This window comes from Equus quagga, chromosome 1 (assembly GCF_021613505.1).
Source record: "Equus quagga isolate Etosha38 chromosome 1, UCLA_HA_Equagga_1.0, whole genome shotgun sequence".
NCBI lineage: Eukaryota > Metazoa > Chordata > Mammalia > Perissodactyla > Equidae > Equus > Equus quagga.
The window spans coordinates 151,442,318-151,460,797 of record NC_060267.1 but is presented as its reverse complement, the minus strand read 5'-3'; the positions used below and the strand labels follow the sequence as shown (position 1 = coordinate 151,460,797).

Below are 18,480 nucleotides of genomic sequence, written 5' to 3'. Positions count from 1 at the left end.
TTTTTTTTGGATAGTAGCTTTCTTAATGGTTGTGAAGTGGTATCTCTTGTAGTTTTAATTTGCATTTCCCTAACGATCTGTGATGTTGAGCATCTTTTCATGTGGTTAATGGCCATTTGTATATCTTTGGAGAAATGTTTATGTAAGTCCTTTCCCCATTTTTGAATCTGGTTGTTTTTTGTTGATGAGTTTTAGGAGTTCTCTATGTAATAGATGATAATCCTTTATATAATCCTCTGTAATGTATAATAATCTTCTATATAATCCTTTAAAGATACATAATTTGCAAATTTTTCCCCATTCTGTGCATTGCTTTTTTTTTTACTGCTGATACTGTCTTTTGATGCACAAAATTTTTAATTTTTCATGAAGTCAAATTTGTTTATTTTTTCTTTTATTGCTGTGCCTTTGGTGTCATAGTCAAGAAATCATTGCCAAATCTAATATCATGAAGCTTTTGCCCTGTTTCTTCTGAGATATTTAGGTCTTTTTGTATAAGGCATTAGGGAAGGGTCCAACTTCATTATTTTGCACATGGATATCCAAGTTTTCCAGTACCAGTTGTTGAAAAGACTGTCCTTTCCCCATTGAATGGTCTTGGCACCCTGGTCAAAAAGCATTTGACCATATATACAAAAGTTTATTTCTGGGGGTTCTATTATGTTCCTTTGGTCTATCTGTAAGTATGTCTTTATACATTTGTAGTAAGTTTAAAATCAGGAACTGTGTGTCCTTCAGTTTTATTTTTCTTTTTCAAGATCCTTTTGGCTATTAGGGGTCCCTTGAGATTCCATTTGAATTTTAGGATGGGTTGTTTTTATTTCTGCAAAAAACAACACTGGGATTTTGATACAGATTGCTTTGACTCTGTAGATTACTTTGGGTATTGTCATCTTCCCAATATTGTCTTCTAATCCATGAATGAACATGGGATGTGTTTCTATTTATTTATGTCTTCTTTAATTTCTTTCAGCCATGTTTTATAGTTTTCATTGTACAGGTCTTTTACTTCATTAGTTAATCCATAAGTATTTTATTCTTTTTGATACTACTATTACTTGGGATCTTTTGGTAATTTCCTTTTCAGATTGTTCATTATTAGTGTATAGAAATGCAGCTGATTTTTGTGTGTTGACTTTGTATCCTTTTACTTAGCTGAGTTCATTTATTGGCTCTTTTTTTTTTTGGTGGGGAAGATTGGCCTTGAGCTAACATCTGTTGCCAATCTTCCTCTATTTTGTGTGTGAGATGCTGCCACAGCATGGCTTGATGACTGGTGTGTGGGTCCATGCCCAGGATCCAAACTGGCGAACCCTGGGCTACCAAAGCGAAGCGCGTGAACTTAACCACTATGCCACCAGCCTGGCCCAGCTCTTAATATTTTATGTGTGTGTGGAATCTAGGGTTTTCTCCATATAAGGTCATATTACTTGCAAACAGTGATAGTTTTACTTCTTCCTTTCCAATTTGGATGCCTTTTATATTTTTTCTTGCCTAATTGCTCTGGATAGAACTTCAAGTACTATGATGAATAGAAGTGGAGAAAGTGGGCATTCTTGTCTTGTTCCTAATCTTAGAGGAAAATCTTTCACCATTGAGTGTGTTTGCTGTTTTTCATATATGGTTTTTATTATATATTATATATTGATATATATGTTATTAAATATGTAATGTGTGTTTTATATTATAGATTAGTACATAATATATTGTGTATTAATATTATTTGTATATTTATTAAACATGATATTTCTCTGTTGGATGCAGGTATTCCTGCAGTAGACAGGAAAGGCTCATGAGTACAGTATTCCTCAAGTTCTTGCATGTTTAAACCCATTTTTTTATAGCCTCATACTTGAGAGTTTGGCTGGATATAAAGTTCTAGATCATATGTCCTTTGCTTGAATTTTTTCAAATTGTTGTACCACCATCATTTTATTTTACTTGTTACTGTTAAGAACCTAATTGATTAGCAGACATTTGGATCTATTCAAAACATCTGTGAAACATTTGCTCCACGCCATAAGGTTCTTGACTTTTGGTCCTGTCCAAAATGTCCATAAGACATTTGGACATCCAAAACATCCATGAGCATATTTCGTCCAAGCCAGATGGTTTTGGACAGGACCAAATATCAAGGACCTTTGGGCATGGACCAATTGTCCTGCAAGGGCCTAATTTTATGTTTTTCGTAAGAAATCTGGTCTTTTTTTCCTGAAGTAATAGAGGATTTTTTCCTACAGCATTAAAGTCTAATAAATTTCTTAGAATATGTCCCAAAGTTAACCCTTCTGGTAATGATGGCCCCTTTCAACATGTAGATTGATTATTTTTTATTCCTGGAAAGTTGTCTTTGGTTAGTTTTAAATATTAGTTTGTTTCACTGTTTCATTTTCCTTGGATCTTCTTCCTAACTTGTACATCACTTTCTTTATGACCCTTTCTTTTTCTTTCTCTTAGCTGTTTTCCTTCCTCTCCTTTTAATATGCTGCTGAATTCTGTTTGCTAGTATTTTGTTGAGAATTTCTGCATCAGTGTTCGTAGGTGATATTGCTCAGTAGGTTTTTTTGTAGCATTTTTGTCTGGCTTTGGTATCAGGTTAATGCTGGCTTCATAGAATGAGTTAGGAAGTCTTACGTCCTCGTCAGTTTTTTAGAATAGTTTGAGAAGGATTAGTGTTAGTTCTTTTAATGTTTTGTATAATTTACCAGTGAAGCCGTCAGGTCTAGGACTTTTCTTTGTTGGGAGATTTTTTGATTACCAATCCAATCTGCTTACTATTCCTAGGTCTATTCAGATTTTCTATTTCTGTGTGATTTAGTATTGATAGGTTTTATATATTTATAGGAATTTGTCCTTTTCATGTGGGTAACCCAATTTGTTGGCAATACAGTTATTCATAGTACTCTCTATAATCCTAATTTCTGCTGAATTAGTAGGAATGTCCCCGTTTTCATTTCTCATTTAGTAATTTGAATCTTCTCTCTTTTTTTCTTAGGCCATCTAGCTAAAGGTTTGTTGCTTTTGTTAATCCAAAAAAGAAAAACCAAGTTTTTCTTTGGGTTTCATTGCTTGGTTGGGGTTTCATTGATTTTTCTTTATTATTTCTCTATTCTCTGTTTTATCTCTTTATTATGTCCTTCCTTCTACTAGTTTAGGTTCAGTTTGTTCTTCTTTTTCCAGTCTCTTAAGTTGTAAAGTTAGGTTGTTAGTTTGAGATCTGCTTTTTTTTTTAATGTATTTGTTTATAGTTGTAAATTTCCCCCTTAGCACTGTCCCTTTAGTTTTGGTATGTTATGTTTTCATTTTCATTCATCTCTAAATTTTTTCTCATTTTCCTGTGATTTCTTCTTTGATACATTGGTTGTTTAATTTCCACAAATTTGTGTATTTTCTAATTTCACTTCTGTTTTTTATTTCTAACCTCATTCCATTGTGATCAGAGAAAATACTTTGTATAGTATCTTTAAATCTATTAATAGAGACTTAATTTGTAGCCTAACATATGGTGTATCCTGGAAAATGTCCTATGTGCATTTGAGAAAAATGTGTATGCTGCTGTAATGTTGGGTAGAGTGTTCTGTATGTCTCTTAGAGCTAGTTGGTCTGTTGTGGTCCTCCATTTCTTTGCATATCTTCTCTCTGGTTCTATCAGTTATTGAGAGTGAGATATTGAAGTCCCTAATTATTATTGTAGAACTATCTGTTTCTCCTTTCGTTTCTGTCAGTTTTTGCTTCATATAATTTGATGGCCTGTCATTAAGTGTGTAAATGTTAATTGTTATACTTGCCGTGCTGAAACTTTTATTAATATATATTGTCCTTTTTTGTCTCAGCCTTTTTTGATTTAAAGTCTGTTTTGTCTGATAATAGTATAGTCACCCTTGTTCTCTTTTGGTCACTATTTACATGGGATATCTTTTTCCATCCTTGCACTTTATTTGTGTCTTTAGATCTGAAGTGAGTGTCTTGTAGACACCATATAGTTGAACCATGTGTTTTTATCCATTATGCCAATCTGTCTTTTGATTAGAAAGTTTAATCTGTTTATATTTAAAGTGCTTATTAATAAGGAGGGTCTTGTTTCTGTCATTTTGCTATTTGTTTTCTGTATGCCTTGTAGCTTTTCTGTCCCTCATTTCCTTCATTGCTGTCATCTTTTAGTTGATATTTTTTGTTGGGAAATATTATAAATTCCTTTCTCATTTCCCTTTGTATATATTCTATAGCTATTTTCTTTGTGGCTTCCATGGAGGTTACATTTGAACATCCTAAAATTATAATACTCTTATTTGAATTTATACTAGCTCATCTTCAATAATATGCAAAAAACCTGCTTCTTAAAGCTCCATTCCTACCCCTTTTGGTTGCTGATGTTACTAAATTACATCTTTATACATTGTATGGGTGCAAAAACATAAACTAATAATTCTTTTAAATGTGTTAGTCTCTTAAATTATGTAGAAGACAAAATTTGGAATTACAAACCAAAGTTATAGTAATACTAGCTTTTACTAGCTTTTAGACTATTTTTTATTTTTATTATTATTTTGTTTGCCTATTTGGGGTCCTTTGCATTTCCATATGAATTTTGGGGTCAACTTGTCCATTACAACATTATTTTTCTTTGTGACATAATTTTTTTTATTAGCTCAACAGATAGTTTTGTAGAATACAGTATGGATCAGGTGCTGTTTTATATGTTTGATCATATAGGGTTAAATGAAGCTGATGACCTAGTAGGAGAAATTATGGATGTCATAATGCTTTTAAGGATTGTAGAGTGACAGAATGATAAAGCATCCTCACTAAGGACTGAGAGATTATGTAGTGAGTTTTTCATGTGTTCTGTTTTTTAAAGCAAGACATTTAACATAAACTAGGTTTAAAGTGGAAGCAGCTCTAGTATTTGAAATCAGAATACTTGGGTTTGAGTTCTGGCATAAAAAAAGTTATTTTCTGACTCATGGCAAGGTGTTTGATGCTTCTTATCTCATTCAGTTTTCTTATAAATAAAATATAAAAAATGTTTTGGCTACAGAGTTGTAATAGATAATTAACATTTATTTAAAGTTGGATCATTACCAATTGAAAATAAAAATAACAGTTCTAACTACTCTGAAAAGTTGTTAGCAAAGTGAAGTTATGAACTTGAAAACACTTTATCCTGTGTAATCTCTAAAATGTAAATTAAGTTGTCTACTGATTCCTCATCTGGTGTTTATTTTTAAGACACTGCTTAATCTCTTTCGTTTAGTTGTTAAACCAACTGTTTAACCTCTTTTAAAAGATATATATTTTTAAAATTTAAAAGATTAAGTATGGGGCCGGCCCGGTGGCACAGCAGTTAAGTTTGCACGTTCTGCCTCCCAGCAACCCAGGGTTCACCAGTTCGGATCCCAGGTGTGGACATGGCATCGCTTGGCAAAAACCAGGCAGTGGTAGGCATCGCATATATAAAGTAGAGGAAGATGGGCACGGATGTTAGCTCAGGGCCAGTCTTTCCTTGGCAAAAAGAGGAGGATCGGTAGCAGTTAGCTCAGGGCTAATCTTCCTCAAAAAAAAAAAAAAAAGATTAAGTACTCTGGGTCGCAGCATTATTTTCAAAGCACTGTCGATGGACATTTTTAAATACGCTTTTGGATTCATGTTCTATAGAGATTCTACCTTTTTTCGTCAGAATCGAGTGGTTAAGAGTACAGTCTTTGGAGCCAAACTGCCATGGTTTGTTTTCCTCTTTGAATTCCAGCTCTGTCCTTGTGGGTTGTTTAAAACACTCTATGTCTATTTCGTCAACTGTAAAATGGAAGTAATAATAGTACCTACCTCATATGATATAAACAAGTTTATATATTTACATAAATATATATGTAAATAAAATAAATTTATATAAAGTTATAGAACATTGTGGGAACACAGAAGGTGATGAGAACATGTTTGTTGTTACTTCTGTTGTTACTGTTCACCAAAAACAAAGCTAATGCAGATGAGATAGTACTTGGAACAGTGCTTATCAGATTGCCTCCTATAGATTTTTTTTTCAAGTTGGGAAGAACTGACATCTTAACAATATTTAGTCTTCCTGTCATAAACATGGACTATCTCTCCGTTTATTCAGCTTTTTTTTTTATTTCTTTTAGCAGAGTTTGGTAGTTTTCCACATATGAATTCTATACATACTCTGTTAGATTTATACCTATGTATGTATGTATTGCTGTGGTAATAGGCATTGTGTTCTAAATGGTACTGTATATTTTATTTTAAATTCCAATTGTTTTTTGCTAGTATATAGGGACTCAGTTGAATTTTGTATCCTACAGCATTGCTTATTATCAGCCATTAGTTCCAGTAGTTTTTTTTTTTTAATTCTTTGGGATTTTCTACATAGACTGTCACGTCATCTGCAAACAAAAACAACCTTCTCTTCCCAATCCGTATACTGTTTCTTTTTCTTTTATTATTGCATCAGCTAGTACTTCCAGTTCAATGTTGAAAAGGAGTATTGAGAGGGGACATCCTTGCCTTGTTCCTGATCTTAGTGGGAAAGCTTTATTTTCTCACCGTTAAGTATGATGTTAGCTGTAAATTTTTTGTAGGTATTCTTTATCAAGTTGAGGTAGTTCCCCTCTGTTGCTGCTTTACTTAGAGATTTTATCTTGACGGAGTGTTGGATTTTCTCAAATGCTTTTTCTGCATCTATTGATAAAATTGTATGATCTTTTTCCTTTAACTTTTTGATGTGTTGGATTACATTGTTTTTCAAATGTTGAACCACCCTTGAATACCTGGTTATATTCCACCTAGTCGTGGTGTGTAAGTCTTTGTATTCATTATTGGATTCAGTTTGCTAATATTTTGTTGAGAATTTGAATGTTTGGCAGAATTCACCAGTGAAACCATCTGGGCCTGGTGTTTTCTGTTTTGGAAGTTATTAATTATTGATTCAATTTCTTTGATAAAAATGGCCTATTCAGATTATCTATTTTAGGGTTTAAAGTTTCAATTCTAATTTGCTATGCTTTTTTTGTGTATGGTTTGACCCATTGTTCAAACATCATATAACTCCATTGTAACTATTTCTACCTTTAGGTTAAGTTTAGGGACAAACTTAGCAAAGGAGAAAGAAATGATTTTAATTCTGTCAGAACAAGTGTCATCTTTCCTACCCAGGCCTTTACCATATTCCCTCAGAATAGGAAGATCTGAGCTAAACTAAACTTTTCCTTTGTCCTATTAATTAGGTAGTAGTAAACCTTCTGTGCTTTGTACTCATTAAGCAGTAGTAAGCTACTAAACAAATATAACCAAATTAAGGACGATTACAAAGCTGGAGCAAAAAGGCTTGTGAGATACACAGGTGTGACTGATGGCCATACCAAGTTTGATCTGTCCAGTGTTTTTTGTGGATAGGTACCAGCTTATTCTTGCTTTGAAGAAAGGTTATAATGAAAGTGAAATTAAGGCTCACCTTTTAAGATTCTTTTTGTTGCCCACTAGGTAAAATCTAAACTAGCATTTTCTAACTGCCAGCCTATGGGACTTTTTTGTTCTAAAACTTTTATTGGGTCTTTGATCATGCTTACTAATTTTTGTTGCAAAAATATTATAATTAGGGCCTGGCCCTGTGGCCGAGTGGTTAAGTTCACGCGCTCCGCTGCAGGCGGCCCAGTGTTTCGTTGGTTCGAATCCTGGGCGCGGACGTGGCACTGCTCATCAGACACGCTGAGGCAGCATCCCACATGCCACAACTAGAAGGACCCACAACGAAGAATATACAACTGTGTACCGGGGGGCTTTGGGAAGAAAAAGGAAAAAAATAAAATCTTTAAAAAACAAAATTAGAATTAAATTACAGAAAATTGAGTAAATACAGAAAAATGACTCGTAGTTCTAGCACCTTTAACTAGACATTTTGATATATTTTCTATCTGTATTCATTTTCCCACACATGTTACTATTTCCTCCTATGCATAGTTGGTAATTGTTTGCTAAGTACAATTCTGTATCCTGCCTGTTTTATTTAATGTATCTTTGCTTGAGTAAAGAAGAAGGCAAGAGATCTCTCTACCCTGCCTGGCAGCTGGTTAATTCTAAAGATGCTTGTCTTTACCTTTCCCTTTTCTAGCAAGCCATCCCATTTTGCAGGATCTCTTAGAAAGGAGTTGCCTTCCTGACAGGTTAATCTTTTTTTTATTTTTTGGTTTTCCTCTTTTTTCTTTTTAAAACAGCTTTACTTAGGTATAATTTATGTACGATAGAATTCACCTATTTTAAGTTTTATGAGTTTTAGTAAATTTGTAAATTTCTGTAACCATCATGGCAATTCAATTTTAGATCATTTCCATCGCTCCCAAAAGTTCTTTCGCTTCTGTTTGCAGTCAAGCTCCACTTCTTGTCTACCCATCTCTAGACCCAGGCAACCACTCATATGCTTTCTATTTCTAGAAATTTCATGTAAATAACATCATATAATATATATTCTTTTGTGTTTATCTTCTTTTGCTTACCATGTTTTAGTGGTTTATTCATGTTGTGGCGTGTGTCAGTAGTTTACTTCTTTTTATTGTTGAGTAAGATTCCACTGTGTGGATATATACCACATTTTGTTTAACTGTGTATCAGTTGGTAGACATTTGGATTTCCAGATTTTGGTTATTATGAGTAATGCTGCTATGAATATTAGGTACAGGTGTTTGCGTGGACATATGTTTTCATTTTTTCTAGGTAGTAAATAGCCAGGAATAGAATTGCTGGGTTGTGGATTTGGTATAACTCCTTAAAAAGCTATCAAACTGTTTTCCGAAAGTTTGTTTCCAAATTTTTCATTCTAACCAGCATTATATGAGGGTTCCAGTTTTTCCACACTCTTGAAAACATTGGTTTCATAAGTTTCTGATTAAAGCCATTCTAGGGGGATAGTCTAGTAATATCTCATTGTGATTTTAATTTGCATTTCCCTAATCACTAATGATGTTGAACATCTTTTTTCATGAGCTTATTGGCCATTCATATTCTCTTCTTTGGTGAATATTTACTAAAATCTTTAATTCATTTTTAGGAGGGAAAGTGGTCTGTCTTGTAATGGAGTAGTAAGATTTCCTTTATTTGTTCTGGATATAGGTCCTTTGTTGGATATGTGTTTTGCATATATTTTCTCCCAGTCTGGCTTCTCTTTTCAATTTCTTAATAATCCTTTGAAGAACAAAAGTTTAAAATTTTGATGAAGTCTGATTTGTTATTTTTTTTCCTTTTATGGATTGTACTTTTGGTGTCATATCTAAGAAACTGTTACCTAACTCAAGGCCACAAATATGTTCTCCTATCTGTTTTACTCATGAAGTTTTATAATTTAGCTATTACATTTGTCTATGATCCATTTAGAGTGGATTTTTTAATATGATATGAGGTAAGGGTCTAAGCCTCCCACTCCCCTTTTTTGGACACATGGGTATTCAGTTGTTGTTCAGGCATTATTTGTAGAAAAGACAATCCTTTCCTGCTGAATTGATATCTCTGTTGAAAATTAATTGACCGTAAGTTACGGGTTTATTTCTGGACGACTGTCTTCTGGTCCATTGATCTATATGTCTATTCTTACACCATTGGCACACTGTCTTGATTAATGTAGCTTCATAGTACATTTTACAGTTGGGAAGTACTGTAGATTGGTGTTTTTTTTAAGATTTTATTTTTCCTTTTTCTCCCCAAAGCCCCCTGGTACGTAGTTGTGTATTTTTAGTTGTGGGTCCTTCTAGTTGTGGCATGTGGGATGCCACCTTAGCATGGCTTGATGAGCAGTGCCGTGTCCACGCCCAGGATTCGAACTGGCAAAATCCTGGGCCTCTGAAGCAGAGCGCACAAACTTAACCACTCAGCCATGGGGCTGGCCCCCATAGATTTTTATGTATTGATCATGTCTTCTGTGACCTTGCTGAACTTGCATGTTAAATTTTTTTTTTTAAGATTCCTTGGCATTTTACAAGATCATGTTATCTGAAAATAAACAGATTTGCTTCTTCCTTTGCAATCTGTATACTTTTAAATTTTTTTCTTGCCTGATTGCACTGGCTAGAACCTCTAACAGTATTCAGTAGAAGCAATGAGAATGGACATCCTTTCCTTCCTGATCTTAAGGGGAAAGCATGTTAGTTGTAGGGTTTTTGTAGATGCCCTTTATCATAGCTTAAGGAAGTTTTCTGTTTTCAGTTTGAGAGTTTTAACATCTTGAATGTGTAGTAGATTTTGTCAAATGCTCTTTTTGTGTCTATTGAGATGATCATATGGTTTTGTCCTTTATTACATTAATTCAGACTTTCTCTACCTAGGTACTGTTGACATTTTGGGCCAGGCAATTCCTTGTTGTGGGTGATGTTTTGTGTATTGTAAAATGTTTTAGCAGCATCCCTTGCTTCTATACACTAGATGCTGGGAGAACACTTTCCCTATTCCCCAGTTGTGACAACTGAAAATGTCTCCAGGCATTGCCAAATGTCCCTTTGGGGTGCAAAATCACCCTCAGTTGGGAACCACTACATTAATTTATTTTCAGATGTTAAAACAGCTTTGAATTCACGGAATAAGTTCTATGTGTTCATGGTGTATAATCTGTTCTTTATACATTGCTGGTTTGTATTGCTTATATTTTGTTAAGAATTTTTGCATCTATATCCGTGAAGGTTATTGACCTATAGTTTTCTTTTCTTGTGGTGTCTTTGTCTAGGTATGGTATCAGGGTTATACCAGGCTCCTAAAATAAGCTAGGAGAGTGTTTCTTCCTCCTCCTCTGTTTTCTGAAAAGATTGGCATTGTTTCTCCCTTAACTGTTGGGTACTTTTCACCAGTACCCTGGGAAGATTTTTAATTACTAATTCAATTTTTATTGACATAGTTCTCCTCTGATTTTGTTTCTTCATGAGTGGTTGGGTAAAGTACATCTTTTCTGAAATTTTTCCATTTCATCTAAATGATCTAAATTGGTGGCACAAATTGTTTATAATACTCTCTTCTAATTCTTTTAATTTCTGTACATCTGTAGTGATGTCACCTTTCTTATTCCTAATATTGGTCATTTGCATCTTCTCTTTTTTCTTGGTCAGTCTAGCTAAAGTTTATCCAATTTTTCTTTCATTGATTTTTCTCTATATTTGTTTTCTATTTCATTGATTTCTTTTTTTTTTTTTTTTCTGCTTTATCTCCCCAGATCCCCCAGTACATAGTTGTATATCTTAATTGCAGGTCCTTCTAGTTGTGGCGTGTGGGATGCTGCCTCAATGTGGCCTGACAAGCGGTGCCATGTCCACACCCAGGATCCAAACTGGCAAAACCCTGGGGCCCCTGCAGCGGAGCATGTGAACTTAACCACTCGGCCATGGGGCCACCCCTGATTTCTTGATCTTTATTATTTTCTTCTACTTTGTATTTGGTTTGCTCTTTTCTAGCTTCTTGAGGTTGAAGCTTAAGTTATTTTAGCAATTTCTACTTTTCTAATGAGATTTAATGCTATACTATAATCATTGCTTTAGCTGTATTTTATATATTTTGATATGTTTTCATTGTCATGTAAAGATTTTTTCTAATTCATGATTTCTTCTTTGACCCATGAGTCTTTGGAAGTGTGTTGTTTGATTTCCAAATATTTGAGAATTCCCCGGCATTCTTTCTCTTGTTGATTCTAGTTCTTTCGTTGTTGAAGAATTCTAATTTAAGCATTGCAATATCATCATGTCAAAGACTTGAGTTCAAAAACCACCCATCCACACTCACCACCTGTTGGCCTTTCTCCTCCCCACTGATGGCTAGTACCTCAAGCTAGGAAACTAGAAGTTCTCCTCAGCTTCTTTTTCTCTATTTCTCTCTAGTTCCAGTAGCTCACCAAAAAATAGTGATTTGGGCCTTGAACATAACGTCTCCTTTCTATCTATAGTCCTGCTATAAATTTGGACCTCAACACTCACTTAGTCTATTATACCAGCCTCTTAATTTGTATTTCTGTTACCAAGGGCATTCAGGATTTATAAGGACCTTTTGGCACTCATTGTCTATATTCACCATGTGGTCTCTGTCATATTGTGCTTTGACTATAGTTCTCGCTTTTGTGTCTTATCTCTCCAGTTGGAGCAGGACTGAATTATAACTTGTGTCCAACATAGGCTAGCAAAATTTTTTGTATATTATTAAATACTGAGGAATATGTTTGATTCACAATATATATTCTTTTCTCATTCTCAGGCCATACAGTTGCCTAATTTAGAGTCTGAGGAAATTTCAGGGTATGAACTGTATTTAGTGGTTATAAATATATATTGATTTTTTTTGTAATAGATTGTAGCAGTCTGGGTCCAATCAATCACAGTAGGTTAAATAAGGGGAATTTTACTATGACAGAAGAGTGACTAAGATAGAAGGAACCTCTGTATGATACTGTAGGGCTGATGGAGAGTACCCAAGGAAGGACAAACTTGGAAAGGATTCAGATCTCTTTGGAGAGGGTGTGGTTCAACCCACCAGCAGCAGAGAAGTTTGATGGTTTGGCGAGGCTAGAGCTGGTTTGGAGCTGCCAGACAAGCAATAGACTACCCTCTGGAGTGTAGGTGTGTTCGGGGTGGGTTGCTGGTGACCTGTAGCATGGTGTGCAGTGGGAGTCTGGGTAACAGCAGGGGACAGGAGGCTTTCTTTTTTTTTTTTTTCCCCTCCCCAAAGCCCCCCAGTACATAGTTGTATATTCTTCGTTGTGGGTTCTTCTAGTTGTCGCACGTGGGACGCCGCCTCAGCATGGTTTGATGAGCAGTGCCATGTCCACACCCAGGATTCGAATCAACGAAACACTGGGCCGCAGGAGGCTTTCTGAGTGTGTATGGGGCTTCTAGTTACTATGTCAAGAGGACTGCAGAAAGGTCATTACTAGATCAAGGCTACAAAGTCACGGAAGGACTGTATTCCGGGCCCATGGCTGAGGTTAGCCCCACCATATGTCCTCACACCCATACCACCAACCCCAGCCTACACCTGAAATGATTGGGGAGCCTCTTCTGCAGTGTTCCTCCAGCACCCTCTGCTGAGAAAACTTAATATCATACTACTTTAAAGGAGAAATACTTAAAGGAATTCTCTTATCACAGAACATATATTGAAGGGTGCATTTGGAGCTAAGAGGCAATAAAATGATAACTGACACAAATATAGCTGAATGGTCATTGTAAGCTTTCCCTGCCAGCATTTTTCTTCTCTACCTCCAGTTTGCTGGACAGCCTGTCGTTTGTATTCTCAATCTCTTGGTTGAATGATTTCTTATTTGCTCCATTGCTCCACCTACTGTAGCCTTCTGTGCCCCTGTCCTTGGGATTCCGTTTTGTTTCTAATCCAGCTTATTCTCTGAGAACACTCTGTCTTCTAGTCCCCTCACTTAGAATTAGATTGCCTTTCTGACATTCTTTTCTTTTCCATTTCCTTAGGACCCACTCCCCTTTCTAAAAATTATCTTTTGATCTCTCTGTCTTTTGATCTCTGTATGATTTTGGCAGCACCACTTGGTTCCAGCTCACTTCTTCAATCTCTCTGGAGATTGGATATTAGAGGAATAATCTCTAATCTGCTATGGAAATTTTTCTCACTTTAAAAATTTTCAGTATTTTCATATACTCCCTTCCCTGTTCACATTTTAGCATAGGACCCACCTTGTTATTTTACCCAGTCAAAGGTAAACCTTAGCCCTTCTGTTCAAAATCAAGATGGTTTTAGGGGAAAGGGAAGTGAATTTTGTCTCACACATATGCTATGATGTTGAATTCAAAGCAGTTTTCACTAGTCTGATAAAAGTCAGCCTGATACATCTTTAAGTGCTATAAACTAGGAATATTTCTCTTTCCTTCCTCTTTCCCTCCCTTCCTTCCACTGTTTTTTTTGTTTTGTTATGTTTTGTTTTTACAACTCCTCCAAAGATTGGATGTCACCTATAGTTTGTTTTAATGTACCAGTAGAGGCCCATTTTAAAAGTAAAGAATTCCTTTCAGCTATATAGAATACTGTTAAATTTGAACTTCCTATCAGGACATGGAGGTAACTCTTTTAATACAGAATTTCTTGTAATGGGACTTATGTCTTTCATTTCTTTAGGATACTCACTTGATTCATCTTAAAGATGACCCTTTGCTCTTGGCACAAGTATTTAGAGCTTCGTTTCTGAAACTTAAAATTCAGTTTTCTGAAATTGCTAATATATTTTTCTTTTTCAGATGACCATATAAACTCTTATCTGGGAATTATTTATTTGATTAGGTTCTTTTAAGACAGAGATTTGTCAACTTTTGGATCCTTATTTATTGCAAGTTGTCTTTCCAGTTCAGAGTAATTGAAAATTTTACTGATGTTAGGCCTTCTAGAAATTATTTTAGGAATATAAATTGCTTAAACATATTGATTATGGTATCTGAAAATTTGTAGATGATGAACAGTTTTCAAAAATGGATGTTTATAATTAGAATTATGTGGGAGATAGAGATGATCACATATTCAAATGATGAAAAATCGTGGATTAAGGTAATGTTATGTCTAAGCAAACCAAGCATATGAAAATGTAGATTTACTGAACAAATTTATTCTTTAGTTAAAATCTCAGTTTGTTGATATTAATCATTTTAAGATAGAAAATATAACAAATGGAAAAATAATTTGTTCCTTTTAAGATGATTCTTTTTATTGAAAACTACATAATTAAAAAAATAAAAGCTATTCCTAAAATGTCTAACTACTGCCAGGTGTTATAAATGCATATATTAAGTGTATCTGAATAAACTCAGTACTTTTCTTTTTTTATAAACTTGGCTTTTTGTAGTACCAGTTTACTGAACTAACTTTTTTTTATTCAGCAGGAGCATTTATAAACATTTTTATTATATCAGTTGCTTGTTTTTTTGTTTTTGTTTTGTTTTTTAGGTAAAATCTGTAAAAACTGGGTCAGTTTTTTGGACAATGTGCTGCTGCTTATCGTATTTCTATATGGTAAGATTTCACATTTGAAACTACATGAAATCTGACAAGTCTTCGACAGACCCACTCCTCTTCATCGTTCTCTTCTCATCTAGGGCTAGTTCTCTGCTTCCTTTCTACTGAAATCTCTAGGATCTTAATTTTGTTTAGTGTATATAGTCTTTCATTAGTGCCATCCTCTTACCCCCATCCCTGGGGTATGGACTTTATCTTTAGTGGGGAAGGCTAATTCTCAGTCCCTCAAATGCAATATTTGCAGCAAATGAAGCAATTTTTCTTTTCAAGTATACTTTGCCTAAATAGTAGTCATATCCTCTAGGTTAACCTCTAAACTACCTACATAATTTTTTCAACAGATTACTTAAGATTAGGGTTCAGTATTACCTCTTCATTCTTCTGTCTTTCTTTTCCACACCATAGCATATATAGTATCTTTAGAATATATTATCTTTAGAGTCTTTATTAGTTTACACCAGAACATACTCAATTATTCTGATTAAATTGGATTATTCTAACTTTGTCATACAGGCTAAACATTAAAATGGGATCTTGATTTGTAATCCATTAGGAAGAAGCAATTTATTCCTAAGGTAGCACCTTTTGTTTTGAGGATCTCAAAGTATATCCAGATCATTTGAATATTCCTTTTGTTTGGGTTGTTGACTGATGTTAACATTCACTGTTCTTATTCTCAGTAACGTTTCTTGTAGTGTATTGATCATCAGAAATGGGGAAAGTAAAAGCTTTTTTCTTTTAAAAACTCATGACCTGTATCCCAAAATCCTTATCTCCGTGACAGTCTTTTTACTGCTAATTTAGTAGTGTTCTGATATTCTTATAATGTTCTCAACATTCTTATTAAGTTGAATTTAATTTCACCATTTCTCCGGTGAATGTAAAAAAGCGTACTGGATTTATGAGATTGTGTTATTTTAATTGTCAATCAATATAAGGAGAAATAGGTTATTTGTAGGTTATATAAATCCACTTTTAAGCTCTTAAAATTGCTAGTGTTATTTGCTGATTATATATTTAGATTGTCATGACAAATAAAACTTAACTATTTTAAAGAGCAAACATGTAAATTATTTAACTTAGCATTTCTTCACCCATAGGTTTCTGCTTGGGGTGGTTATGTGTTTATTATCAACCTTATTCCACTGCACGTATTTGTGTTGTTACTGATGCAGAGATACAGCAAGAGAGTCTACATAGGTAAGTCATTTGACTCTTGAAATCTGTCTGCTTCTAAGGGGTGTTTCATATACATTCTTTTCATTGAACAGACATTTCTGTTTGGCCGGTGTTACCCATGCGAAGGTAAAAATAATTTTATATTTATTTTGCTTTTTGTATTAATAAGGAGAGTCAGGCATTTTTGCCTAAGTGCATTGTTGCCAACTTCTCCTTCATGAGTTTTTTTGTTTTTATAGAAATTCATCTAGATTTAATGTTTGTTGGCCATTTTTTAAAATTTTGGGTGAATGAGTGTTTCCATCATAAAAATCATTCATGTATACATATTATTCAAATTCAGCTTATTCACTGTAACAGATTGAGCATTCTCAAAGTAAACAGTTTATAATAAAAACTTTTGAAAGCCCTTTCTATACAACATACAACAGACTGTCTTAATCCGTTCAGGCTACTATAACAAAGTAACATAGACTAGGTAGCTTATAAACAACAGAAATTTATTTCTTACAGTTCTGGAGGCTGGATCCAGAGTCCAAGATCAAGGCACGAAAATAGTCATGTTCTTGTGAGGGCTCTTTTCTTGGTTCATAGCTGGTACCTTCTTGCTTTGTCCTCACATGGTGGAAGAGATGAGTTAGCTCTCTGGGACTTCTTTTAAAAAGGTATCAATCCCTGGAGCCCTTGTGACTGTTCACTTCCCAAAGCCACCTCCTAATACCATCACCTTGGACACTAGGTTTTCAACGGAAGAATTTTCGGGCGACACAAACATTCAGACTATAGCATAGACTGCGTCTTTTCTCTACAAAAATTTTTATTTTCTCTACAGGTTTTAAAACACATCTTTTGAATAAGATGCCTAGTGAAAGATGGTGTGTCTCAAATCTTAGAGCTCATTTTCCTTGAGACAGAAGTTTTATGGGTTAAATTAATCAGAGAGAAGTTATGATCTGAAACCAGTGTCTTAGTAAAATAATAAAATTCTATTATAATAATTTGTTGGAAAACAGTAACACAAAGGTAAAGCTTATTTACCTGATTAAAAAACATAGTAGGGGCCAGCCCAGTGGCACAGCAGTTAAATTTGCACACTCTGGTTTGGTGGCTCAGGGTAGCTGGTTCAGATCCCAGGCACGGACCTATGCACCTCTTATCAAGACATGCTGTGGCAGGTGTCCCACATATAAAATAGAGGAAGATGGGCATGGATGTTAGCTCAGGGCCAGCCTTCCTCAGCAAAACAGGAGGATTGCTGATGGATGTTAGCTCAGTTACTCTTCCTCAAAAAAACAAAAAAGTTTGTCAGTTCCTCAAAAGCTTAGATCACAGAGTTACCATATGACCTAGCAATTCCACTCCTAAATGTACCCAAGAAAACTGAAAATATATATTCACACAAAAACTTGTAATGTTCATGGCAGCATTCGTTATTCATAATAGCCAAAAAGTGAACACAATCCAAAAGTCCATCAGCTGATGAATGGATAAGTAAAGTATGGTGTATCTGTAAAATGCAATCTTTTTTAGCCATAAAAAGAAATGAAGTACTGGTACATGCTACATCATGAGCCTTGAAAACATTATGCTAAGTTAAGCCAAACACAAAAGGCCATATATTGTAAGATTCTTTTTGTATGAAATGTCCAGAATAGGCAAATCCATAGAGACAGAAAGTAGATTTAGTTCTTGCTAGGAGCTTGGGAAATGGAGGAGTGACTGCTAATGGGTATGGGATTTCTTTTTGGGGTGAGGAAATGTTCTGGAATTACGTACTTGGATTAGTGGTGATAGTTATACAACTTTGTAAATATAATAAAAATCACTCAATGGTACATTTTAAAAGGGTGACTTTTATAGAGTATGATTTATATCAATTTAAAACAAAAAACAGTAAATTCATAGTATGTTAATTACATTTATAGCCATTTCAGCATACATTATAACAATCGCCATTGAAATAATTAATGTATATCAAATTCTTATTATACACCACAAACTAGCCTACATGTTCTCTGCATGTATTTAGCTCATTTAGTCTTCATCACCACACTGTGAGGATATGTCCTGTTACTATCCTTATTTTACAGATGAGGAAACGAGAAGACGTAATAATTTGTTCAAAATCATGTAGCTAGTAGTAGAGCTGAAGCCTGAACTTAGGATGTTTTTTGGCTCCACAGCCCCTGATGCTAAAAAGTCACTACAACTGTGTGCCTACCATATAAATAAATACTATATTGTTGAAATACATCAACCTATGATATCTCCCTACCCTGAAAACACTATAAACAGTCATTGGGA

General features: G+C 34.6%; 1 protein-coding gene across 1 annotated transcript in view; it reads left to right on the top strand.

The window, feature by feature from the left end:
• Positions 1-18,480, top strand: part of STT3B (STT3 oligosaccharyltransferase complex catalytic subunit B) — a 108,965-nt gene that overhangs the window by 57,640 nt on the left and 32,845 nt on the right. The window contains exons 4-5 of the mRNA XM_046669751.1: positions 14,929-14,994; positions 16,098-16,197. Coding sequence (XP_046525707.1) covers positions 14,929-14,994; positions 16,098-16,197 — 166 coding nt within the window. The remainder of the gene's footprint in view (positions 1-14,928; positions 14,995-16,097; positions 16,198-18,480) is intronic.